The sequence below is a fragment of the Amaranthus tricolor genome, chromosome 13, assembly GCF_026212465.1.
Source record: "Amaranthus tricolor cultivar Red isolate AtriRed21 chromosome 13, ASM2621246v1, whole genome shotgun sequence".
Taxonomy (NCBI): domain Eukaryota; kingdom Viridiplantae; phylum Streptophyta; class Magnoliopsida; order Caryophyllales; family Amaranthaceae; genus Amaranthus; species Amaranthus tricolor.
In genome coordinates this window covers 17,724,104-17,751,985 of record NC_080059.1, presented here as the reverse complement: position 1 = coordinate 17,751,985, position 27,882 = coordinate 17,724,104, and the positions used below count along the sequence as shown (strand labels likewise).

At 33.4% G+C, this 27,882-nt stretch overlaps 2 protein-coding genes across 4 annotated transcripts; one reads left to right on the top strand and one right to left on the bottom strand.

Annotated features, from left to right (window-relative positions):
* The first annotated feature begins 297 nt into the window (after nt 1-297).
* On the top strand, nt 298-10,714 carry LOC130797497 (probable prolyl 4-hydroxylase 3). The gene is made up of 8 exons (XM_057660101.1): nt 298-679; nt 856-940; nt 6,223-6,320; nt 6,443-6,540; nt 8,315-8,444; nt 8,582-8,769; nt 8,946-9,032; nt 9,970-10,714. The coding sequence occupies exons 1-7, from the start codon at nt 495-497 to the stop codon at nt 9,017-9,019; spliced, it is 858 nt and encodes a 285-aa protein (XP_057516084.1). The 5' UTR covers nt 298-494; the 3' UTR covers nt 9,020-9,032; nt 9,970-10,714.
* LOC130797496 (RNA pseudouridine synthase 2, chloroplastic) lies at nt 10,713-24,526 on the bottom strand. Of its 3 annotated transcripts, none has more exons than XR_009038870.1 (8): nt 24,147-24,526; nt 19,597-19,740; nt 17,636-17,881; nt 17,354-17,556; nt 13,379-13,457; nt 12,525-12,700; nt 12,230-12,449; nt 10,713-11,181 (listed from the first exon to the last, which is right to left on the bottom strand). XR_009038870.1 is itself a non-coding variant. In XM_057660100.1 (7 exons), exons 1-7 carry the CDS (start codon nt 24,429-24,431, stop codon nt 12,338-12,340), a joined length of 1,245 nt encoding a protein of 414 aa, XP_057516083.1. In that variant the 5' UTR covers nt 24,432-24,520; the 3' UTR covers nt 12,100-12,337. The 3 variants fall into 3 exon arrangements, 1 of the variants encoding a protein (XP_057516083.1); XR_009038869.1 differs by having other exon boundaries at nt 10,713-10,982; nt 24,147-24,520; XM_057660100.1 differs by lacking the exon at nt 10,713-11,181 and having other exon boundaries at nt 12,100-12,449; nt 24,147-24,520.
* Nucleotides 24,527-27,882: the final 3,356 nt, after the last annotated feature.

Sequence of the window (27,882 nt, the reverse complement as noted above, 5' to 3'; positions counted from 1 at the left end):
CCAGACCAGATCAGATCAGACCAGACCAGACCAGACCAGACCAAAAAGATTCAAATCAAATCAGACTGAATCAGACCAGATCAGACCAGATCAGATCAGACCTTAGTAAATTCAAATCAGAACCAATAAGATCAGACGAAGAGAACATGTCCTTAATTTCCAACTTGAACAGAGGTTTTACAAAATTTATCAACTCTAGAATTTCAACTCAAAAGTAATTTCGTACTAATTTCTTGTGATGGACGCAATCAACGCATGGACCCACTCCTATTTGTCCTATGACGTTTCTTGCATTTCCCGTTTGTTTCCATTTGAAAGCTGTAAAAAACGCAGAACATAGAAAATCAAAACAGCCTCAGTTTCTCCATTAAAATCAACTCCAAACTTCGTATAATCTTACTCTAGATCTCTCCTTTTCCCCCAAATTCAAGAATTTAGGGTTTTAGAATCCAAAACAATTTATCGTACTTACATCAAAGTAAGTATCAACAACAATGGCGAAAGGAAGACAAAGTAGAAAGCGAGCATCTACATTAACCCTAATTTTATCTATGTTACTTATGCTTACAGTAGTCTTGCTTTTACTTCTTGCTCTTGGAATTCTCTCTCTTCCTGTTTCCTCAGATGATCTTCATCCTGCTCATGATCTTAGCAATTTCGGTCGCAAAGTTCTTGAAAGGTGATTTGAATTCATGTATTTTGTGACTTTTTATTCCAATGTTGTGTTACTAAGGTTTTCGTTTATTGAATTTTGTGAAAGGTGATTGGAATTTCTCCTCTTTTGTATTTTGTGTATTTTGTGCCATTTTTTCCCCTATTGTTATGTTAATCAGGAATTCGTTTTTTGAATTGAAGAGGTAAGGGGATTGGATTAAGAGGTAAACAATGGGTGGAGATTCTATCTTGGGAGCCTCGCGCTTTTCTGTATCATAATTTCCTGGTTAGTTTTTCAAAATTATTTTCTCTCTCTGTTCAATGTAGCTTTAATTGGTTTTGTATAATTGTTGTTAGCGATGATTTTAACTTTGATTTGCTTTGTTTCATGTAGACTACCTTATATCATTAAAATTAAGGCTTTGGCATTGTCCATTTCTTCTAAGTTTCTATTTGTGTTCAATGTAGCTGCAATAGGTTTTGTACAATTTTTGTACGAGTTCTATGTTGATTTGTTTTGGTCCATGTAGTTGATTTTGGGATTAAGACTTTGACATTGATTTTTAGGTTTGTTTGATTAGGTGATCTATTGTGCTGAATTATACGATTTTGTGTTACAGTGCGTTGTTGAATAATGATGTAATGATTGATATTATCCTTACTCCTTAATTATGTAATACTTTGTTTGATTGATGATCTGTTTGACAATGGATGAAGTTCCTGTGTGTGTATGTATGTTTGTCTTTGGCATGATGTGCAAGAATTTATTGATCAATGAATTGAATTTCATTACAGCAATGTTCAGTATAATAAGGTACCGAAAATGTATTGTGAGTGGATTTTGGTTTATTTGTTTGAATAACCAGGGCATGTAGAATAGATGATAGTGGTTTATACATTGTTGCTTGGCCTTTTCACTCAATTACAAATACCCTTTTTAGACCCTTGCCTTTCAGGACATAAGTAGGACATTTGGACACTTAGACATGTATCTAAGTTGAACATGGTATATGGGTTTGTGTATAGGGTTTATGAGATGAGTGGCAAATCTCGCCAATACTACAATCTTTCAAGTTATGCTATAGTTATGTTTTAGGGTTGATAATGTGTTTTGGCATTGCTAGTGTGTTGGTCATATTTGTTTCTGTAGAGTTAAGCTGCAAATGTGGAAATACTTATGCTTAGGAGCTTGCAATTTGAAATGTTTTTGAGAGAGCTATACTGGGATGGGAAAAAAAAGATGAATCAATTGATTAATCCCTTCTTCATCGACAAGGTATAAGTTACATGTAAGATGGTTGTAATAAATTGTTATGACAAACAATTCCTACTCGAGTCTACATATATAGAAAAGGGCATATTAGTCATTTGATTAAGAGATTATTATCAATAAGAGTACATTAGCAAATGAATAAGAGATATTGTTAGTTTGTTAGAGTTTAAGGGTTGCTACAAATAAGAAGGATACTTAGTTTTAAGAGGTTGAGGTGCACCGAGGCGCATGACGGAGTCGCATACTTTTTGTATGTGAGGTGTACACTTTCGCTTAAAGACTCCAAAATCAATTGTAAAACATTTGATACTTAAAACAACACAAGTTTCATATTATTACAACATACAAGTTAGATAAATGCTAGTTTAGACCATAAAATCATAAGATAACATAGTTCTGAATTGATCATATCCTCTTGCAAGATCTTAAAGGAATGAAGATGCAGTAGGAGTTGATGAAATCATTTTTTAACTGTTAATCATTATACATTGGTGTCAAGATAAGTACAATTAAAATTAAGTGATTATACAAACTAAAAAACCTACTCCCTCTGTGTCTCAAAATTGTTCCCATTTATGATTTTGGGCTGTTAGATTTGTTGTTCCATAAGAAATCTTTCTATTTGTATCACAAATTTTGGACAAAATTAACCCTGTTATCCTCATTTTAATATTATAATAATGTTTATGGTCCCCACTTATCTTTCACTAATTTCATTTTAATATTTTTATATTATTTATGGTCCCTATATGTTTCCCACTAACTTTATTAAAATTTTTTTAATAGGTATGGTCCCATATTTTTTCCACTAACTTTCTTATATATTTTTTTAAATATTTATGGTCTCCTCTTTTCTTCCATCAAATGTTTTATTCAATAAAATAATATATCTCTCATCTAAAAGATTTTTTTTTCTTAATTGCTGTGAATATTCCTTGTGGGAACTTCTTTAAGAAATGGAAGGAGTATATGCTAAGACTCGATCACTATAACAAAATGGGTAAAAAAATTATGAAATTAATTAAATTAAATTAAATTACACATCGAATACGCCGTACTTTTATCATTATTCTTTCATTATTTTATAAACAAATTAGAGATTAAATGAATCCTAGTAATAAAAGATAGGAGTAGAAATATAAAAAGAAAAAGAAAGTGAAAAAGAAAAAAAAAAAATAAAAAAGAAATCCAATTATTATAAAATAAAATTTCATGGAGAAGAAAAGAGAGAAAAGAATGAAAACTGAAAAAGAGAAGTGATCGAAATTAATAAGAAAGAAAGAATAGAGAGAAAATAGAACAAAGAAGAAAAAGGAAGAAGAAAAGAGAAGAAGAATACCTGGTCCAGAATGGCGGGATACTTGTGAAAGAGAAGAACAGTGCTCCTAGTGCTATCTTTATCTACTTCGGATAAGGCAAGAACGAGGCTTTTTTCTCTTCTAAATTTAAATAAACAACTATTTCTTTAAGGGTAATCCAACAAATCAAACAAATGTAAGTATCCAAATAAACAATGATTCTGGTCGCCTTGGTGCGCCTCAGGCGCTTTTTTTTAAACCAAGTTTGGGGCAAAGGAAATACTTAGCAAAGGTGGATTTATTGGTTGCCTTGGGTTTTTTTCTTACCTGATCAGCCCAAAAGGACTAACCTACCAACCAAATTTATGTCACATAAATGGATTAATTAAGAATACCACCCAAGGGTATTACCCAATTGCTGGCTAGAAGGTATTAGAAGCTTACAAATAGCCACATGAATTTGGGCCGGTTTTAATTTACAAAAACTTCATCCCATATTAGTTATATTTTCCTATTTCTGGGAAGACAGTCCTAACAAAGCTTCTCACCCGAAAACATGGGAGATGATTTGATACTTTGGTGAAAGGGAGAGATAATGAAATCTATCATTGTTGTTACACTACATTTGTTGAGTTTTTTAGTGGACATTTTCTGTGATCCAGTTCATAAATGTAAAACACTAAATCACTTTTTCTTGAGTGATTTCAGTGTTGTTGAAGAATATTTCACAACAATCTACTTCGTGGAGATGGGTAAAATTCCAAGTACGAAAATAAGGCACAAAACCATTTTAATAAACCAGACGATTCTCACCCAACTTAAGCATGTTTTACTTTCGATTATTGACATAACCCAAGTTACATTCTACCCACCTATAGGTCAAGGTAGATGTTTAAACGTTCGGTAATGTTATGACTGACAATTCCTACTCGAGACTACCTAAATATAAAAGGGCATATTAGTAATTAAATTAAGAGAATATTATCAATAAGCGTATATTAGCAAATCAATTGGAGATATTGTTAGTTTGTCAATAGTTTGAGAGTTGCCTACAAATAAGAAGGGTATGGGAAAATATAAAGGGGAGAATTATTTGTTATTGAGTTTAGACTCTTGTAGAGAACAATCCCCTCGAAAGATTGTAATACCTTCTATTTTCTGCCACTAATATGATTTCTGTTAATTTATTTTATCTTTTCCCATTCTTTCATGTCTGTTTCTGATTATGGCTTATCATATCATAAATTTCACTATACATGTTTAATATTAGAAAATACGAGAAATGTAGAGCACTTTATTATAAATTAAAGAAAATAGTGATTCTAGATGAATTCAAACTCAAAGTAATCAAGATCCAAATTGAATTGAGAGAGCTCATTGGGTGTTTTAGTTTGAACAAGTGTGTAAGAACCAACTTGAAGTTAATTTTGAAAGTGTCCTCCAAATATACAAACTTATGCGCTAAAGAAATTCGTACATCCCATAAAGCTAGTAATTTTCAACCAAAAATACAATTTTAAAAGAAACAGGAGCTTTTCTATTTCATTATGCTTGTAGCAATTGCCACATTGGCTTCTAAAGTGATTGTCTAGATTGGGAAAGTATTTTGTGCTTTAAATTCAAATTTAAATGAGAGTTGTTGTACACATCTTTTCTTTCTCATGGCATATCTTCCCGACTTCCCCTCTCTTTCATTGCTGGTATGGAAGAGGGGGCTGAATAAACATGTTAAGAGTTAGTGGACTTAGCCCCTATCCATCCGTCCTTGCAGTTTATCTTACCGGAAAATTTTTTCTCAACTAGATATGCCCGGAAAATTTGCTTCATCAAAAATATGGTGGTGTGGGTAATATTGATTATGCAAAGCATTGATACTTAATGCTTTATTTCCGTTTTGCCTATAGGCATGACAATAATTATTTTCGACATGAAGAAATTATTGGTTTTGCAATGTTTATGTTGGCCTCTCAATTTTCACGACCCCTGATAAAGTTATGAGCTATGAGCCTGTTCTCTAGGGTTTTTGGTTTAGAAGTAGCTTTGCGCTAATGTGAGCCTCTTCCATTTTTTACACTCAAGTTATGTTCAGTCCCTTTCTGTTTCTCTAGTCTGAGCCTTTTTTTGGTTAAAAGAGTATTGTGAGTTAAGTGTAATTTCACCATCCATTTTTGTGGGTGGGAGAATGTAGGGAGTTGGTCGTTGAATGTAAGGGTAATTACTTAATCTGAATACAGTGCTATAAAAAGATTGATCTGATAAATTGTTGTTAGGTTTGTATATAACAAGACCCGCACAAAAGGAGAGTTAACTGCAGACAAACCTATTGGGTATCTATCTAAAACCAATTGGTAGTAAGAGGAGTAGACATCAAGCTTATATTTTAGTCAATCTCTCTTTAATTCTTCGATGTGGGACCACATGTGGGTTATTTTCCAACATGATCCTCTATGTAACTGTAAGATTGTATGATGTTATAGGTATTGCCTTTAAAAAATATTAATTCTAATCCATACATTCCAGATATTAAATGTGAAAATGGATTGAGGCTTGTTCTTATGATTGAGTTGTTTTTGGTGACATTTTAATATCCTTAAGGATATTGGTTTATATAGCCTACCGTAATCTTTTTGGGATAGAGGCTTATAGTTTTTGTTGTTAATATCCTCATTATGAAGCTACCCATCTAATTTAGTGCCAAAGACATGGCAGAGGCTGGTAAAGGGTACCCAATGTGTATAGAACCTTGGCATTCCCTTAGGATAGCAGGTATAGTATTGCAAGATCATTGAGACATGCCATGTGGGGCACATCGGCTAAGTTTCTACTTTTGAGTAGCTAACATTGAATATAAGAATCCTTAGTATACTATTCACGTAGTAGATGAGCAGTTTATTTTGGGGGGTAGAGAGGGTGATTGGGTGTCTTTTAAACTGTTGTTGGCTTGTGATTGTGTGTGTATGAGCTTCAATTTTGACCCAGTTGTTCTGCTTTCTGCAGTCTAAGGAGGAATGTGAGTATCTAATTAACCTTGCAAAACCTCATATGAGGAAGTCTACTGTTGTTGATAGTAAAACTGGTAAAAGTAAGGACAGCAGGTTTGTTTTCTGACTGATCTCACATAATGACTAATTTGTTGAAAATAATGGAACCTTTTATTTGTTGTGTTTTTCTGAAAAAATACTTAGCTCGTGGTATATGTCTTGATCATTATGTGCAGGGTGCGCACTAGTTCTGGAATGTTTTTGAAAAGAGGTCAAGACAAAATCATAAGGGACATAGAGAAAAGAATAGCAGATTTTACCTTCATTCCTGTAGGTATGAGTTATGACATTTACCAATTGATACTTTTGTATGTTTTTATTGCGTGGCAAGGTGAATTCTTTAACAAGATATGGGTTAGATAGGGGCCTCTTCACACCCAATTGTATACTTGTATACTTGATTTTTGAGGATTGTTGATCATACTAGTGAAAATCACTTAATAGCGTGAAAAATTGGCAGAGTAAAAATGGCTAGTGAGCTTAGAACCATGAAAAATGAAAAGAGTATTTTTAAAAAACACACGAAAGTATAGCATCATTCTGGTTACTAACATTAAGTACTTAGTCTGAAAATTTGGCTGAGTAATGTTGGTTAGTGAATTCAAAACCATGAGAAGTGACTAAAAGATCCAAGAAAGAATAGTGAACAAAAAATGTGTTCACAGGGAAAAATTATTGATGGAATCTCAACTAATATGGTATACCTTACGAAACCGAAAACTTAAGAATCACCGCAATAATATGAGCACAAATGCTGCCCTTAAATTCTTTAACCCAAGATGTTGCCATGTTACCTCATGATACATGACTATTGACTAGTATAGTAGAATGGAGGCTTTTCATGAATCCTGATGCATCATCAAACTGAAAATTTCTCAGATCTTGTAGACAGTTTTAGTAAGAATTCAATAAGCATAGTGATATCGCTAACAATGGTGAGGTTACGTACATTCTACCCTCCAAAACCCATCCTAAATGGGAGCCACTTAATGACATTGGGGTGTTGTAATGTAAACATGTATGTGAGTGCAAAAACAAGGATGCCTCGCATTGGCTGGGCTGCAAAGGTTTTTAAAAAACCTAATTGGCATTTCCGTGTTGTAAAGGTGTAAGCAAATTCGCGTTTTGGGCCGTTCGGGAGATTTCTCATGCTTTCTACCGATATTGGTGTTACGATAACCTCATGGTTCTTGTTACCGCATTTTTGCATTATGTAGGAAATACGTATCTTGACTAATTAAAGAATATTTAAATCTGTCTCTAGATAGTTGTTTGAACATTTTCATTGCACCGCAGAATAGGGCCGGCAAAAGTTGACCCGACCTGCTAACCCGACCTGAACCTAACCCGAAATAAGTGGGTTTGGGTTGAGACTTTTGACCCAATTAATTAATGGGGTCGACCCAACCTGATCTGTTTATTAAATGGGTTAGGTTCAGGTCAAAATTTTAAACCTGAAAAAAACCTGTATACCCCATTTAATTAAATGTGTTAATTTCGAGTTAAATTAATAAGTACAAGCTAAACTTAGTTCATTTAATATTTTCTTATTTTTCATAATAAATACAAAATAAACAACAAAAAAATATAAAGTTAAAATTAAAGCCTAAAAAATTAGATTTAATGAACGTTAATAACCTTAAAACGAAAACAAAAAAATTATAAACGGGTTAAGTGGGTCAAAATCAGATCAACCTGATCTGTTGCAAGTCGGGTCAAGGTTGTGATTTTCGATCCAATTAACTAAATGGGTTGGGTTTGGATCAAGGGTTTTCTGACCTGTTTATATATGACCCGAACCCGACCCAACCTAATCTATTTGACAGGCCTACCGTAGAATCATTCCTTTGTAGTTCCATACTTCCATCAATGGATTTTTGACTTTCTTAAATTTCATGACAGTTTGTAACTAGTTTGCCTATGTTTTTCCCTTAAATTGATTTCTCGTCGGAGAAACTGGTTTTGTAGCTGCCATTCCATATTTGTAAATGGCATTTAAGTCTCTGGGCCTCTGGCTGCTCTTCAAATTTGTTTTTCCTACTTTTCAGAGCATGGCGAGGGATTACAGATTCTTCACTATGAGGAAGGTCAGAAGTATGAACCTCACTATGATTACTTCCTTGATGAGTTCAATACGAAGAATGGAGGCCAAAGAATTGCTACTGTTTTGATGTACTTGTAAGCCCTTTAAACCAGTTTACCATAACAATGAACTTGACACCATAAATTAATGGCATATAACTTGTAGTTTACTACTACTTTTTAAGTGTGTTTCATTTCTACTACTGAAATTTTTATTGTCATTCTCAATGTAGGTCAGATGTCGAAGAGGGTGGCGAGACTGTCTTTCCAGCTTCAACTGGAAATTTTAGTTCCCTACCAGGTTGGAATGAGCGGTCTGAATGTGCTAAAAAGGGCCTTTCCGTAAAACCAGTGAGAGGTGATGCCTTACTTTTCTGGAGTATGAGACCAGATGCAACATTAGATCATGCCAGTCTACACGGTTGGTTAAATCTACCTCCTTTGAAAATTGAACCAAATTTGATTTCCCCCACAACAGTATAGGGCCCCATGCTTTTCTTTTGCTGTAATAATTTTGGTGGTGTTTCTAGTAGTCATTTTTAGCCTTCTTTAAAGGCCTTATCTAGCTGAGTCTGTTACTGGCATGATGTATTGCAGGTGGCTGCCCAGTCATCAAAGGAAACAAATGGTCATCTACCAAATGGATGCATGTTGACAAATACAAGATCTAGGCCTTCTATTGAGGTGATTCACCTTGCATTAAATTGATTGTTGCTTTCACGTACACGTTCTGTATCTTTGGCTTACAGAGTTACAGTTAGCTGTGAGAATGTATGGAGTGTGGTGTTTGGCAAACTAAAAATTTATTTGGGCATAATTTGATTGGGGAATTGCATTAAGAGGGAATAAAAATTACCCTGAAGATATTGAAGGTTTAGGCGGTAGTTACTGGATGCATTGGGGAAATGCAGTTAGGGTTGTGATGGTTCAGCGTTTAAAAAGGAAGGAAGGAGGTTTTATAAAGGTTTGGCGCTTAACTATTAGCCCCGTAAAGTGATAGCTATTCGCTTCCCCCATTGTCCTTTCTTTTCCATCTCTACTGATTCTCCTATTTCAACCACTTCATGCTCTTTACCATCATCTCTACTCACCTTCAACAACAATGTCTAAGCATTGATCTGTACTCGCCTTTAGGATTTTTTAGGTTTTCATCAACCCCTTCATATATTCTTCTCAATCCAACCATGACTGTAGAAACTCTTTTATATATTCTGGGTGAGGGGAAGTTTCTCTAGTTTTTTCCACATGCTAATGAATTTCCCAGATTAAGTACTTGTTTTTTTTTTCTCTGTTGTTTTCAGTCTTGAAAAGCACTTGATTTTAACAAAAATCAATAACACCACTTGCTGACATGTATCTGTTTGAATTCCCTTAATCATGCGATCTGAGAAGTAGAATTACTTATTCTGTTATTCAGCACGGAGTTTCGGGTTAAGTAGTTTTGTGTACCGGCCTAATTTTCATCAATTCAGTTTGATTGGATATAAATGTTAGTTTGGAGTTGGGTTGAGTCATATTCAAAATTGGGTCGGTCAGTTCTAATCTGAAAAATTCCTAAGTTATAATGTTTCCTCGAGATCCCTTTATCGTTGCTTACATTTGCAGACTGATCTGGTGGCAGGTTACTGGTGGTTGTACGGATTTTGGCTTACATTTTACAAGGTGTCCAAGAGGGTATTGCTGATTGTTCGAGTCCCAAGTCCCAACTGCAATTGCAACTAACACAATACTATTCTAGCAATTATAGTGAGAGTATTATCAAAATTAAGGTAGTCATTTACATGTGGTATACGGGGTATATATACGGTTCTCCTGGTTCGATGTTTCTTCTATTTGTGGTACATCCTCTGATTTTTAAAATTTTGAGCGACATATTCTATTTTTTGAATGTATTCTATGGAGAGATGTATAGCGTTTCACAATTAGTATAAATTACTTAATTTACAACGCTACAATATCGAATCACATTATGTTTTGCTTTGCTAATGGGGCTGTGACTTCCTGTGGTTAGACTTTAGAGCATCACTGATTGTTATTTGTGACCTTCAAGAAAGATGTATACTCCCCATTAATTTCTTTCACTTCCCTTTTTTTTTTTTTTTTGTTTTTTTTGAAGATTGATCTATTCATTTTGCTACTCTTAATTTAACAATGGGAGATCATTTTTATGCTTTCACACATCTCTCATTCACTTGTTTTCGCAATTTTTTCATTGCTTTCTATATCAAACAAAAGTATAGCATAGATGTCAGTTATGGACTCATGGTATAGAGAAAATAATTCTTTGAAGACAATTCAAATTATGGTTATTTCTTATTTAAATATAGATTGTAGATGATCATTTGAAAGCAATCTTTATCGGAATTAAATGACCACAAAACGATATAGCTTTTTTCTTTAAATTTCCGGTGAAGCATAGATGTACAATGACCACATTATCAAAATAAAAATTATTAAACTCAAATGCCCGAGCCCGACATTAATTTAATTAATACAAGCTGATTTGGGAACCAAAAGCATGACAACAAATGTGGCTGACAACAAATGCAAATGCCAATGCCATATTCTTTCCGGATACTACTTTTCGGCAGCTGATGCTATTCCCACCAGCCAATTTAGAAATGTTTGCATGATCTGTACATTTTCAGATTGTCCGCAAGTTTAATCAATTTGTCGACCATTTATCAACAAAAACAGCTGAAATTGAATGCGAACTGCAGCAAAATTTGATTATGCAGGATCCAAATACATGCCAATTCACCGAGCATATAGTTCAGTCACATTATACTTGATCATGCATATACACTTGGTATGATTGCCAACATAAATGATTCTGTAATGTACAAGTCGTATTTGCATTTGTTAGAGACCTCCAAAGGATCGACAACATATAACCAAGTTCTAAGACAACAAAAGCCATGGTATTGAACGGCCAACAACGGACAATAAAAAACCAAGGAAAAATTGGAAAAACAGTAAAATAAGAGACAAATCTAATGTTTCTTCCAAATAGGCAAGTGACAACACTTAAACATTGTAAAATCTAATAGTACTGCAATAGAGAGTCAAAAATAAACTTGGTTGGATTGGTTGGGGAGTTACCTTCTAAAGACAGTGTTAGGGATCAAACCCTGTCATTAGCAAGATCATCCCACTTGTAATTGAGTTATTAGTGACATCACTTTTTAATTTTCCTAAATCAGCTCCAAAATAAAATGGAAGTACACTGGTGGAACTGGAAGGTGGAAATCATCTGTAGTATAGTGGAAAAGAAAGGGCAATGGGAAGGTTATACAATACCCCAAATGAGGGTGATTAAACCCATCTCTTATGAAGGTAACTAGATTACCCCTCGCCCTAAGGCATAATAGTTCCCCAAGACTAACACTTTCTTCAAGCACCACCTCTACCTTTCTACCTCATCCTGGTTCTAAAACTCATCAGGCCCAAAGTATTTCTCCTCATTCTGACATAGTTTAGAGTTATAGAATCACTCACCAGTCACTAATCAGAATAACAAACAAATTAACTGCAAGGCCATCCTAGGAAGAAATAAAAAATCCGAGTTCCAAACCCCTCCACAAAAACGAAAGGTATACAAAAGTAAACTATAGACTTGTAACAAAAGTTAAGAACATGAGAAATTGCATGTATCACCACATGCATTAGCACACATGTCGAATGAGTAAAGGAAGCGAGGTGCTCCATGCTCAATGGACCAAAACTCAGAGGATCTAGTGCAAGGTATATTAGACAAGGGCATATTCGATGATATCATTTACTTTGGAGCTCTGCTCTCCGTTCAATTCACATTAACCCTAAAATGGAAACAATCACATGGCCTAATTTAATGCTTTAAGTGTTGTTAGTTTAGTTTCTACCTGTGCTGGTCCTAACATTCGGTGAGCTCTTGCTTGTCCTTTGTAAGAACAGTTAAGCATAAGGTATCAGCACCTACTAGTATCTGACCTATGCAACTGATTTGAATTTCAGGCACCTTCCAATCTTGAAATATGACGTAGCTGACTCAATACTTCAGCAAAATCAACAGGTGGAGGGCATGAGAAATGCATGTACTTACCAGTCCGTGGGTGCTCAAACCTACAAAAAGGCAGTTGCAAAGCTATGAATTTAGCAACTGCTGTATAAATTTGAGAAAGAGCATTTATATCTCACCCAAGAACCATAGCATGGAGGCAAGGCCTTTCTATATTGGAAAGCAGATCATTGAGTTGAAAATGACAAACGGATGGTGTTCTGGGTCGAAGCACTGACAAGGCTTTGTCCTTGGTCCCTCCATACAATTCATCTCCCATTAATGGAATACTCATGTACTTCGCATGCACCCGGATCTAAAAAAAACATGATAAGGATCAAGATTAAAGAATGAAAAGATTAGTCAGATATCAACTTTCCAGTCACATCATGATGATAAATCTGGAGAAATCGACGGCAGTATTGAAAGTATTGTCTTCTTTTCTTATAGCTAAAGATTTAAAAGGCAAAAACAAAAGATCAAATCGTTATTCTCATAACTGTGATAGATGACATTAAATTTGTGCAGCACAAAGCAGTTTTGATTTTAATCAATTGCTTCCAATCTCAAGCAATAACAAAGGCATAGGGAAAAAATTCAGATAGTTATTATGACTGGCTAGGAGGCAAAGTAATATAACATGGCATTAGCATTCGAAAGTGCACCAATCTCAAAATTAAACATAGGCTCCCATCAAGTGAGTAATAGAACCATTTCTAGGCCCACATACATAATATTTTAAAGAAATATGTTGAGAATGCAGCCCAAGATTTATCTACCCAACTAACAAATTTGCTTTGGCAAGTTGTTGTCAATGAAATTTGCAAGCAAAGAAGCTGCAAGACACTTTGCTAGCCAGTAGCCAGTATCATATTTGCAAGCAATTCAATAATCTATATACTTCTACAATCTTGAAAGCACATCAATACCTTCTAATTGACCTCTCTATATACTGGGTCAGATAAAAGTAAATTTTCTGCAGTACTTACTATACCTGATGTGTGCGTCCAGTTTCTAGTCTCCATTCGACCAACGCTGCTCCACCATTGGCTAGTACTTCCAGGACTTTGTACCTGCAGGCACAAGGTGGATAAGGAAAGGACATCTGAAGGTGTAACTGACATACTGGTATATTGATCTATTCTAAATTCAAAAGGACGAGACCTCATACAAGTGTTCACTAGATTGATTGAAATGAAAAATTGATAGGATAATCAAATAAACTAACCTCTATTATCCATCTAAATATTACATTGATGTTAGTATTTTCTTTTTACCTCAAACAAAAAAGAAATGTAGTCGAGAATAATCCCTGACGTTGCTTCTTTAAGGAGACTCAATCTTTTAATTAACGAATAATCCTAACAAAAGCCTAAGAAGGTCTATTTAGGAATTACGTATATGACGGTATATTCACCTTTTGATACATTCTCAATGTCACTCTTCTCTTTAAAAGAAAAAAAAGATCAAAATGCCTCCTTTTTGTTTGACTTTCCCACTCAAACATCCCCATGGATAAACCAAAGAACCCTTTATTCACAACTGCTGGTTTTTAGTGAAATGAATTTTTAGCTCACATTTTTGTAGTTGGCAACCTAAGCTTCCTTAAACGAACAAAAACATTTTCAACCACAACTCTACTCAAATCATTTCGTCACTATTCTCCTCTACTACTAAGTCCCAAACCCCAACTATATCAACTCATACTATCTTCTCTTTTCCTCAATCCATGAGCATATGCTTCCCCACTATTAAGATCTTTTGGGTTTTCTTTAGGCAAATGAACTTTCATTGTTTTATTGATATTTATATATTATTGATTTGGTTGTAAATCGTTAAATGTTAGCACTTGTAAGTATAGAAATTTCAATGGTAGTAGTTATTCAAAGGCCCCTCATTTAGTTGTCTCGTCCTTTTGGAAAAGTTTATTAAAGGCGTTTATTTATTTGAGCAATATTAATTGTAGTAATTATGAAAAAAATGAAAAATTATCCATACAATCATGAATAGACACAAATTTATTTTAAGGAGAAACCATAACTAGAATTACAAAAGGTTAGAGGCAAATTTAATCTATAAAAATTGACATAGTTCTTGTTTTAAAAAAATAAAGCAAATTGAAGGAATTAGGATCAGATTCAAAGTGGTTCAACACAGTGTTAGTTGGGACCGATACTCCAGCATGTGATCTGCAATCTGGATTGCTCGATCCCAGTTGCGGGTCATTCGCGACTAGGATCGCTCGGAGATTGCTACTTAATCGACCCAAACAACCTATAAAAATCAAGAAGGTTTGAAGAGAAAAGAGAACACCAGAAAAGAAAAAGAGAAAATGAAGAGAAGAGAAAAACAACTTAGCTTTGATGTGGATTGTATCGATGTTGGATGATGGAGAACAGAAGAAAAAACTTGAAGTTCTGCCACTGAAGCTCGTTCTTTAAGAGTTGAAGTTAGGAAGATGAAGGATCTTACATTGAAATGAAAAATTGTGCCAATGTGCTGATGTTTGGCTTGTAGAAATGTATTATAAAAGGGATTAATATTTTTTATCTCTATTTAAACAGCTTACTTTTACTACTCCTGTTACTTTTACTTTTACTTGACTTTATTTAAGTAGTAGCCTAATAGGTGGTACAAAACCAGTGACCTGGTCTCAAGACTCCTCTTTTAATCTTTTAATATTTTATTTATCTTTTACTTTGTAGGATAGAAAGCACATCATCATCATCATCATCCTACCCAGTGTATCCCGCTTATAGAAAAACTATGGACAGGGTCTGGGAAGGGAAGGACGGCGGCAACTCATACCCATAAAGGAGAGCACGGCCAAAGGAGTCCCCCGGCTCGAGAAAGATAAAGAGACGTAACTATACAAGAAAGATATTAGCCTTTATTAAGAAAAGCTAATTAAGTATTCACTTTAAGAAATTGTAACTGTAACAATTTCAATTGCAGTGATTGTAATTGTAGTTGTAATTGTAATTGCAATTGCACTAATTATTGCAGTAATTTTAATTGTAATTGTAATCGCAATTGCAATTTGCAAGCTAGCAAACACACCAGCAATTACAACAGTTATTTGTAATTGTAAACGCAACTGATATTATTAGTGCATTTTCCTTTCCCTTTTCCTTTTTTTCACTTCTTACTTGTCAAAGTATTATTTATGTAATTGACCCCAAATCGTACTTCGATTTGGATTGAATCATTGCATGACTAAAGAAAACTTGACTCAAAATCTGAACGACTCGAACTCAAATTTTGGAAACTGGTGGATTTTTTTCCCGGCCTCGTTTTGCAACTCAGATCGATCCTCGATCCTTGTAACAAAGGTTCAACATATAATTTTTTAGTGTTTCAATTCTAATATAAAGTAGATTGCATTAATGGATTTTATTATTCATATAATGAAAATAAAAAAGATTTGAGTAGTTAAAATGATTTATATACAATTCCAAGATTAATAGTGTGTTTAGTAGTTATGTTGACAGTTTTAGGTGAAAAGTTGTTGGTGTTTTACTCGAAAAAGAAGTAAAGTTGTAGTTCTTCTACGATAACTTGGAATTTTGTGGTTTCATTCTCTAAATTTCTTATAATGTTGTGGTTTCATTTTTCAAAGGGTATGTGAATTGTTTGCAAAAATTTATTTTTGACAATTTCATTTGTATAAGATGTATATGTTTTACACAATGGATTTATTTGAGTAAAATTTTTAAAACGCGCCCAAAATAATATGTTGCCTAAAGCCCTAAAAAATTCCGGACCGGGGATGCTCCTCCCTCCACACTATCACCTATAAATGTATGATAGCATCCCCTAAAAAATTAAAGGTATTGGTACTTATCAAACAAGTATTCAATATCAAATGAAGTATTAGTGTAATTGTAATTAGAATCTATTAATGCCAGGATTTGTTTCAATTTGAGTTTGGTGATTTGTACACTTGATGTGTGAACTAATTTTTGTACTCTTGATGTATAATTACAGCTTTTTTTTTTTTTTTGTGTATAAAACACAAGTCCGATTCATGACAAGTCCAATATAAATTGTTTCACAGTTCAATTCTAGGTAAACTTTTTCGACGACTTTTGAATTGGTTTTTTCTGGTCTTGAGCTTTGTTGGTTTTGAACAAGGCCATCCACGTCCTCGATTCAGGGTTGATGCACCCAATGGCCACCCTTAGCTGGGGATTGAAAATTTTGAGTGGGTATGATTGGCATCCCTAAACAAAAATCACACAGAAAAGCTGGTCATTCCAACCTTGGAAGCTAATGCCCTACAACTTCAATAGGCAGGTTTGAAGCTTCTGAGGAGGATCAGTAGTGCGAACAAAGGCCATGGCATAGAAGTAACCACATAATGAGGAAAAAATAACTATTAGTGGAATTGACTATCTTCACCATATAATTTATTAGATTCACAACTTGATAGGTGTTTTTATGATCGAACAATATTATACATATTTTGGATCTAGTATGCAAGGGGTCCGCTTATCCCACTACCATTAAAAATATCAAAAGTAGCATTGGGTTTGGGTTGCTAGTTCATTGTCAATTTGAAAAACTAAGTGGATGCATCTATGTATTTCATTAATTTTTATGATAGTAAGTATATATTGCAAGGGTACGCTAGTTGTGGAGGTTATAAAATGGAACAATAATTTACCTCAAAGGGAATAAAGAAGTGAGAGGCACATGAGGAATGTGGTGGTTGCTAAAAGAAGGTGGAGACGGTTTCCACAAGAGGGAGACACAAAGACGGAAATGGAGAGTGATCGTAGAGCTTAGAGTATGTGTTCATGGCATCAATTTCAATTTGAAACCCCCAAAAATGGCTCTACCTGCTCTTTATGTTGAAATCATTAAGGACCACAAGAGAAAATACAGGTAAATGGGCCTTAATTGTTTAGATCATCACATGCGTATCCAAAAGGTAAAATAAATTGAAAGGTGTGCAGTCATAAATTACCTACTGGCAGCATGCCTTGAAGATCCAGAATAATTACGTCCAGTAACAGCAGTCATCCGAATTCTGTTATTCAAATCACGACCAATTGGAACCTCAACACGACCAGAAGGTGAGGTCGGCACCCCAGAAGTGACACTCAAGTAGACTCTAGTTACTGTATGGGCCTTAAATTGCTCTGCCAGGTGAGCATGGGAGTGTTCATCCTGTCAAAATCACAGATCATCCACAAACTGCAGCTACAATAGAAATGAAACTAGTATATGAAAACTGAATAAATCCAACCTTAGCAACCACCAGCAATCCACTAGTGCCTTTGTCTAGCCGGTGCACTATACCAGGGCGAATGGAGCAGGAAGTTGCCTCTTCACCAATGAATTGATTGGTCAGACGTACATCTACATCCCCAGATACATCATCTTCCTCAGAAAACCATTCTTCACCTGTTGTTGCAACATTGGGGAGACTACAATGGTTCAAAACTGCGTTAACAAGAGTTCCGCTTGCATTTCCAGGTGCGGGATGGACAACCTAATCACATTATAGGTATTCATACTATTAAGACATGTAGGCAACTGAGATGCAACTTCAGCTGATGAAATCAAAGTTTTCATTCATCGAAAAAGCAGAAAATGTTACAAATTATTTCATTAAGAGAAGATAATATAAGAGAATTGGTGTGAGGCACACGTTTCATTAAAATAAGGCGCCTGGTTGCCCCATTTTTGCGTCAAAGGTGCAGCTTTGGGCACTATTTTGTACCCTAAAGACCTTTTAATACCATTGCCTTGCCCAAAAATATAAAATCGCTAGGGTTGTTGAGACTTGTGAAGCGTGCTTTTTTGAACACAGCTAAATATGAACTTATATAAATAAATGCTATCAAATATAATTCAGCAGAAATTCATGGTCAAAATTAGATATCAAAAAGCACAAAGGAACTGAATTTAGTAAACAAAGTAAAACTTTAACATCACTACAATGTTTTTCTAAGACATTTTAATGATGCCAACTTTTCAAATTTAACATTTCTGTTTTTTAACAGACCAAAAATCTTTTAGTAATGATTTTCTACAACAGGGAGATGTTCCTGCAATGGGAGAAAAAACCATGACACACGAGTTTGCTATTTTCATCTTCAAGCAAAATTAATATAAACAGAAATTTATACCAAAGCACCAATTCATTAAGAATCTGTTGAAAAGAGCTCTATACTTGTGATTTTGTTGCCCATTTTGCTTCCTAACACTTTGCAATAACAACATTTAACCTTAATTATCTCTTTATGGATATTAGCAAAACCTTTAAAACTTTAAGATCTTCTATTTTGGATGCAAATTGGCAAATACTCCCTCCGTCCCTCTCATTGTGCACCAGTTGCAAAATGGGTGAATTTAGGGGAAAGGGAAATTGGGTTGGAGAATTAGACAAAAAAAAGGTAGCGGATAGAAATGAGTGGTTACGATAGAGAGAAAGTATAATTGTAAAAGAGATTAAAAGGAGAGTGGGATCATTACCAAAAAAAGAAAATGATGCAAAATCAGTGAGACAAATTAAAATAGAAAGTGATGTAAAATGAGAGGGACAAAGATTATACTAGCTTTCGAACACAAATCATTATGATTATCAAGGAAATAACAATTGAACTTTTTAAGTCAAATATGTGCAAAAGGATGAATAGAGAGTGTATCCATGACAGCTTGAGAGAGATTTGAACTTCATCATGCTAATAAAAACACTTAAAGCTTATAAAAATAAAAAATACTCAAAAAACCATATGGGAAGATTAGTGTACCCATGATCTCCCAAAAGTGACGTGAACCTTAAAGACTATTGCCTATAAGTGAACAAAAAGCCACTCATCTCAGACGATAAATAAATTTAGTTGTCACATTGGGGTTTGCACTACTTCTGTGAGCCTCCTCTCTCGAGAAACTTCAAGGAGTATAATCCCACCCGAAGGCAGATGAAGATCAATATAGGTCTATGCCATAAGAGTTGGTCGTTGACATTGCAATCCAACGACATATAATCTACAACCATTTTTTTCAATAGTAGCGAAATTGTGATTATGACTAGAGTTCAAATGGAGTCAAAAACACAAACACATCAACTAAATTAAGATAAAGGGAATACACAAGTAATAGGGGCATAATTATTTAAGTCAAAAATTTCCTTCACAGTCATGCCACTTAATTCAGTGTGGAGACATAAGCTTTAACAAAGTATGACATGAAGATCCTTACCATATGTGGAGGTTTATTCACAACCAAAACATGATCATCCTCATATGTAATGTCCAAAGGTATCTTCTCGGCATCAGCTCTCAAGGGTTCCAATTTTGCTATAGTGCAGTTTACCTCATCTCCCGTTTTAACACCATATGATACCTGCATAAATAAGGTGGAGAAATAAGTTGTTCCACACTTTTATACTTTCACAATGTAAAATTGTACATGCATTGAATTGGCTTAGATGGATGATATTACATTCGATTGTAAGGTTTGATGAATAAAACTTTTACTGTATTAGGAATTGATGCAACTAATTTTGAACGAAATAAGTTGCAACTAAATTGGGGTGAAAGTAGTAATAAATCATAACATTGCGTTAAAAATTCAATGCAATAAGAAAATATTTGTTAATATGTGTTGAGCATAACATCCAATTTGAGCATAAAAGCAAGGTTACCAACGACACAATACTAACAGCGACGTTACTGTCTACAACAAGCAACACAACAATCAAGTGTGTGCAACTGTACATCTTCACAAGAAGAGTATCTAAACTAGTGCACAACCTCAAACATCATCTCACGTAATACTTAGTTCAATCCATTTTACTATAATATTCATCAATTTGCAATTAATAAAAAGGATTTTCCTATCTTTTGGCTATACTTTTACATGTTATCAGAGCCAAGGCTAACCTTCATTTTTTTTACCATGTCTAATTTCTTTTCCAATGTTTTCTATTTTCATACAAAAGTTCATTGCTTTGGAGTATAAGGCTATGAAAGTCAATTTGTTTGTAGCATTCAAAGAAGCTATCCGGCAAGATTTCATGCAACTTAACAAGAAATAGCAACTTCCTAATTGGACTTGTGGCAAGGAAACTAACCCCTAACCTCTAATATATATAGGTTTAAGCATGGCAATCAGTGACAAAAAATGCAACCAAACTTCACAAGAAATAAAAAATTAATAGTAAGAATGACAAGAATCAATCTTTGATCCCACCATGACCCCTAACAGTCCATATTTAGTGCATCCAACACAAGGTTGAAACCTTAATCTACGTAAGGGCTATTTCTATTGCAATATGAGCGAAAAATAAAATGGGGTTGGTTGATGAAACCATAAGATCTTCATCCAATACAACCTATGGTAAGGCTTGATGGGGTGAACGATGTTGCTTTGGGTTGGCTATTAAATGTTGTTGATGAATATCAAAGCTTGTTGTGGTTTATTTTTGGTAATCTAAGCAAAGCTTTGGCCAGTCTCCCGCAGTCCAATATTTTGTTTTTTTAGAAGCAATTAGTAAGGTTGTGCAAACCTCTGATATGTCCATTAAAGATTTCTTTACTACAACGAAAAGTTTGTGGGATGGAGTTGCTTTTTAGATCCTATTATTGTGTGTTGTTGTTCAAGTTGCATGTGTGGCTTGACACAAAAAACACTACTTCTTGAATTGTGACCCTATACCAAATAGCTTCGTGCCTTTGTTCGGTTTTAACAGAGAGATGACGAGAAACTAAAGAATAAAGGAAGAGAAGAAGAAAGGATATGAAAAGTAAAAGGAGAGAAGAAGAATACTCACTTTCTTTTCACTTTACATCAAGGTTGTTGCCGATGAAGCCATTGTAGGAAACTTGTTTGTAAAGGTGAAGTGAGGGATCAAACTGCCAAAATTATGTTGCTTTTACACTTTAGGATATTACTTTTTAGTCTTTAGTATATGATTAGGGTTTTCACTCTTTAGTATGTATCTGCTAAACCCTAAGCCATCCCCGATGTCCTAGACCGCGTTCCAATATCGATTCAGCACGAATGGTTAAGAACGAAAGCTAGAGGGGCATTTCACGCTCCTATGCTTTATACTTTGTTCAAGATAAACTTTGGAAGGTGTTTTACTGTGCTAAGTCACAAGTGATCCAAGATGAGTAGATAAACTTCTCAATTAAATCAAGATAAGGCATCTCAGACTTTGACACATTGCTTTTCTTAGTTTGCAATTCTTATTCCTTGAAGAAAGAGGAACATACGTAAATAACAGATGATGCATTGTGGTGTATCATATATTGCATTATGTATCATATGTGCTATGGAGAAACACAAGCAGCTTTTCTTCAAGCATAATACTGTCTTGTGAAGCATTTCAATTGCTTCACATAGACATTTGGGGTCCTTGAAGACTTCCTTAAAGAAAAATTGTAGTATGTTCATTACTATAATTGATGGCTTTTCAAAATTTCATGGATTATAATAAAACACAAGTTTGATTTTCTAGCTTTATTCACTAGTTTTATGAGTTTCTTCTTACAAATTTCAATAAAAAACTTTAAGGGTGTAAAGACTGACAATGAAAATGAGCTATATGAAGGAGAAACCTTATTGTTTTACATTTTAAAAGGAATTGAGCATCAAACAAATTGTAGCTCAACGAAAACATAAATTTCTTTTGAGAGACATAAGGGCTTTATGTTTTCAGTCAAAACTCCCAACATCTTTCGGGAGATTGTGTATAATGGGCACTACACTTGATTAATAAAATGTCCCATGTTTTAAAGAAAAAGATACCTTTTTAGTTGCTTTATTCCAAGACCCTAGCATATGATATGTTAGAGCCTTTTGGGTGTCTTTCTTATGCTTTAACTCTCAAAAGGAAAAGATCAATATTGGACCCAAGAGATAAACATGCGTTTTAATTGGATATGCTCAAAGTCAAAAGGTTGAAAACTATATAACTTGAAAACTAAGATGATTTTTATTTCAAGGGATGTTAAAATTCTTACCTTATCAAGTTTATTAACAGTCCCAAAGCCCTACTTCAATTTTTCTTATCAATTTGCAGTGTGCATGACTCAAAAGGCTACCTGATTTCTTACCTAATGGCATTACAAAACTAGCCATAGCTAATGATACTTCAGTAGTTAATAAGCATGCAAGTTTAGACACTAAAGTAAGTAGCTTATAAAATACAAATAGCTTGCAAAATGCTTTGCTAAAAGATCTTCTTAAACTATTAAGTCACCAAATCACTCAAAAAAAACATATGCAATGCTACAAATTCAAATTGGTGTAATTTAGTTGAATATTATGCATTAACTTCTAACCAACAAAATATAGTCCAACAACAACATAAGTATGCTGAACCAAGTTCATACAAAAAATCTAGTCTGCATCCCATATGGTTGAAGCAATTACAAAGGAGTTGCAAGCAATAAAAAAAAAAATCAAACCTAAATTGTAATTGTTCTTTCTAAGAGAAAAAAATCCATAGAAGCATTATTGGAAAGTAGAATTTCCTAACTACAATCCATATACAGACCTTAATACAATTCATGCAAATACCAACGTCATCTCACTAGTAAGGTCTTATACAAACTCTAAATCATGTACATAGTACAAGTGGTGAGGGAATTATTCTCAAAGGAGAAGATAAATTGCTACTTTAAGCTTATAGTGATTTAGAGTGAAAAGCTTATCCTGATATTAGAAGGTCTGCTACCTCCATATAACTAGGAAGGTCACCAATAAGTTGTAAATCCAAGAAGCAATATACAATTTCCAAGTTTAGCTCTAATGAATAAAAAACTATGTCTAATGCTGCTTCTGAGGTAACTTGGTTGATTAAAGTGTTACATGAACTTGCAGTTTCAAGCTTAAAACCAGTTACTTTGTTTGTGACAATCAATTATCAATATATATTGCAAAGAACCATGTTTTCCATAATTGAAAAAAATTCATACAATTTCCAAGTCTAGCTCTAAAGAATAAAGAACTATTTCTAATGCTGCTTAACTAGGGTGATTTAGAGTGTTACATGAACTTGGAGTTTCAAGTTTAAAATCGGATGCTTTGTTTTGTAACAACAATATATATTGCAAAGAACCATGTTTTCCATAATCGAATAGAACTCATAGATAATGACTGTCACTTCACTAGGAATAAAGTCTTGGAAGGTCAACTTTATCCATCACATTTTCCTACTACGCAACACCTAGTTGATATCCTTACAAAGGTTTTGCCATCCAATCAGTTTCAAAATTTAAGGTCCAAACTAGGTGTTTCTATTACTCCAAACCCTAATTTAATGAGAATGTGAGCATAACAAGGCTATTTGACCATAACAGGAACACTACTAACAGCAAGGCTGAACAGAACAATCAAGTGTGTGCAGTCGTTGATCATCACAAAACGAGCATTAACTCAAGTGCACAGCCTCAAACAACATCTCAAGCACATAATCCATACTCAGGTGAGTGCAATACTTAGTTCAATCCATCCAGCAGCACAGTACTTAGCAGAAGTTGGTTATAAAGAGTTTGTTACAAACTTAGATGTGGTTAGGAAGTTTGAGTTTGTAATAACAAACTTCTGACATGTTTCTTTTCTGAATTATTGTACCTTAATAATTATATAGGTTCTACCTATTGTTGTATTCATTCATTTGCAATCAATAGAAAGGATTTTCATATCTTTTTGCAATACATTACAATTAGTGACTTCAATTCATGAATAAAACACGAATGATTCATCAAATCATGATAAAAAAAACAGAAATAAATAAATACCTTATCAACAATGCGGCCATTAACGGAGACAAGACCAGCGCGAATGCTAGACTGAACCCTAGCTCTGCTAATTCCTTCAATTTTGGATGAAATCCAAGCGTCCAACCTAATTTTGACGGCGTCAATTACCTCGACTTTCTCCTCCAGTCTCACTCCTACATAACTTGTTCTTCCATCGATGGCAGCTTTAGAAGAAAGGGATTTGATGATAGTTGAAACTCTGAAGCGAATTGGATTGTTTGGCGGGAAATGGGAAAGGATGGGAGGTGAACTCAGTAACATCATTGTTTGTTTTGCATCTCTGTTTAATCCAAAAAATTGTACAGTGTAGTGTTGTGTACTAGTGAGTGTTTGATTTGGGAATATCTTAGAAAGAATAATCTTTGTTCGCGTCTTATGGACATGGGTTCAAAATAGATATAATATAATATTTAGGTTGTTTGGCAAATTAGCTAATTTTAATTTATTCTGATATAAATAGAGGGTTGGGTAGTCAAATCAGCTAATGTTAATGTTTGGTGAATTAGCCGGTTGAAAGTTTATTGATATGAATAAGCTATTTTTGAACAAGCTGCTTATAGCAGCAGGTTCAAAATCAGCTGGTCAAATCAGCCACTATAATCAACTATCAGCTATCAACTATTTGTCAAACACCCTCTAATCGATTATGTATAATTAATTTGATTTTGAGGCAACTTGAATAATTGGTTTATAATGATAAGTGGATATAAAATATAATTTTGATCCATCTCAAAGCATATGATTTTAAACTGACTAAATAGCACGATTGAACACAAAGGTCTCATATAAACTTCTGAAAACTATCGCTTAATTGGGTATTCCATTTGGTCATTTTCAATCAAGTTATTTATGAGTCATGTTAATATTGAGTGGAATGTTTTTTTGACTTGGGTTGAGTTGTTTAGTGCTAGGGTGAATTTGAATCGACTTAGGCGTGGTTGGATGGATGGAAATCGAGAGAACGGAATAAAAGGGATTTGGCGGGATGCATGATCTCTTGTTAGAATAATAAAATGAAAAGAAAAAGAGTTAAAGGAAAGGGATTTTGTGGAATTGAATGACTAACTATTGTTTGGGCCTTAATATCTCCAAAGTTCGAAAGATATTAAGCGACAACTCCTCAACAAATAAGAGTTGTTTTCATTTCTTTTTCCATCCCTTTTCCCCTTCCCCTTTTCTGCCTTTTTTCTCTCACTTATATTGATATCTAAACATAATGATAGGGTAGGATAAAAAAAAGAGAAAGGGGTAGCTGAGAATTGAACCAAAACTCTTACCAAGAAAGAGTGATACTTGCTCCAAATGAGACAAAACAAGGTACTATGAATCAAGTTTTGACAACGTTTTTCTCGTAATTTTTAAAAAATATAATTTAATTTGCTTTTATAAAATCTTAACACTTGTTGTAGGCTATGCTAGCTGTCTCACTCCAAATAGTCACCCTTTGTCCAATGAACAAATGTCAACATAATTTACTTGAAAAATCCTAAAGCATAAAACTTTATCAAAAATCTAGATGAACCAAAACTTCCTACAAAGTCCAATTGCAACCTATTTATTAAACTTCTAAACAAAGCCTACCAAACCCTACATTTAGTATTTAATATGAAATTTGTTGATTCGACACAACTCACGATCAAGTAGAGATGATTATATAAATTAATTTTTCTCACCGTATGAGTCAATTTCTTTCTCCTTCTCTAACTTAGTCAGATCTTTCAAGCCTCATACATTCGTTCTATTTCTTTTTTTTATTTACACATTTAGAATCGGCTGAAGTGTTGGAGGGGTATTCTAAGATATCACCCTTACTTAGTGTTTTTTCTTATTTAAGTTCAGCAACTACAACTTTGAAAAATTTCTACGGCTCAAAATTGAACTCTTTCAGATAACTGTTAGTTGATTAATCCTTATGCAACTACTTTTCTAGTTTTCTTTGTATTCTTGCATTATAAATTCAATTATGTTTTAACCAGAACAGTTTGGCGCCTTATGTGGGGATCGTTTAGAATAACCAACATAAACATCTTAGCCTAAACAATGATTATAAATAATTTCACTTGGTTTAATTGGGTTGGGTATCCGACTCGAAAGTTTACACATTTTCCAAAATTGACTGGTAGTTAAGAGTAAGGGTCATCGGGTTGTCAGGTTAGGCAACCCAAATTTTTATTTTTGGCATGCCTATAGAGATTAATCCTTTTATCCATAGGAAAGAATGAGAGTAGGCCAAACTAACATTTGGCAACATGTCACTCACCAATAGTTTGTCTTTCAAGTAGACACCCTTTGTTGCATATTAACTTTATACTCTCTCCGTCTCTCTCATTTTGTACCTGTTATAAAATAGGTAAAATTTAATGGAAAGAGAAATTAGATCGAAGAATAAGAGAAAAAACGTGTGGAGGATAGAATTGAGCGGTAAAGATGGAAAGAATGCATATGTGAATGAGATTGAAAGAAGGACAGTGAGACCATTGCTAAAAAATGGTGAAAATTAATAGAACAAATTAAAATGAAAAGTGGTACAAAATGAGAATGACACAGGGAGTATATATATATATATATATATATATATATATATATATATATATATATATATGTATGTATATATATGTATATATATATATATATATATATATATATAAATATATATATATATATATATATATATATATATATATATATATAAATATATATATATATATATGTATATATATATATATATACATATATATATATATATATATATATATATATATATATATATATATATATATATATATATATATATATATATATATATATATTCATATACATATACATATACATATACATATACATATACATATACATATACATATATATATATATATATATATATATATATATATATATATATATATATATATATATATATATTAGCCATATTTCTCTAATTTTCATTTTTATTATAGGTAGAAGCAAGATTCATAAAATATCTAACTTTTACAAGAGTTCATATATAAACATAACTGATCTTTGGTCCCTCACAATTTTATTATACTTATACATGTATATTTATCCGTAAAATGCACAAATATTTAAATTTATTGATTTGCATATAAATTTAATTGAATAAAAATTGCAATTGTATAGAAGATATTAAATAAATCACAATTCACATGGTAACTCTAGTAAAAGCAATACACTTGATTGTAATCTTCCAATTTGAAAAAGAAAATATTTCATAGATTTGCAAAATTTTAGAAAATCTTTAAAATATTGCGTGCGTGATTTAATTTTCTTATATTTTTAGTCAATTTTAAAGTAAATTATATTACTAAAAGAAACTTCATGTATCCAAATTATATGCAAAATTATTTAATTTATTGGATTGTTTGCAATATAGATAAAACTTAAGTGTGTATACTTCAATGATTAGCCGTTAAAAATATTTAATACCATTCACTTGATTCTTTTCCGGCAAAATTGCTCTGTAACAACTAATCAATACTTAAAATTTAAATATTTAAGTATAATAAATATTAGAGAGCTATTTTACAATTCTATCTATTATTAATTTTAACAGTTATAAAATATGATGAAATATTAAAGTTTATTTTTAATTTTAACAATTATTTTTATTTTCACATGGAGCTTACAGTGTGAAACCTAACATTTTATAAGTGCTAAGAAAAATAAAAAAATAGAGCCCTTCAAAAGTGGGTTGATA

Coding starts and splice junctions, on each gene's coding strand:
- LOC130797497 (XM_057660101.1), top strand. CDS start 495: ATGGCGAAAGGAAGACAAAGTAGAAAGCGAGCATCTACATTAACCCTA. Junction 941..6,222: donor TTCTGTATCATAATTTCCTG/GTTAGTTTTTCA, acceptor TGCTTTCTGCAG/TCTAAGGAGGAATGTGAGTA. Junction 8,445..8,581: donor GCTACTGTTTTGATGTACTT/GTAAGCCCTTTA, acceptor TTCTCAATGTAG/GTCAGATGTCGAAGAGGGTG.
- LOC130797496 (XM_057660100.1), bottom strand. CDS start 24,431: ATGATGTTACTGAGTTCACCTCCCATCCTTTCCCATTTCCCGCCAAAC. Junction 13,458..17,353: donor TCAAGGCATGCTGCCAGTAG/GTAATTTATGAC, acceptor TTGTGCCTGCAG/GTACAAAGTCCTGGAAGTAC. Junction 12,450..12,524: donor CTCCATGCTATGGTTCTTGG/GTGAGATATAAA, acceptor GCCTTTTTGTAG/GTTTGAGCACCCACGGACTG.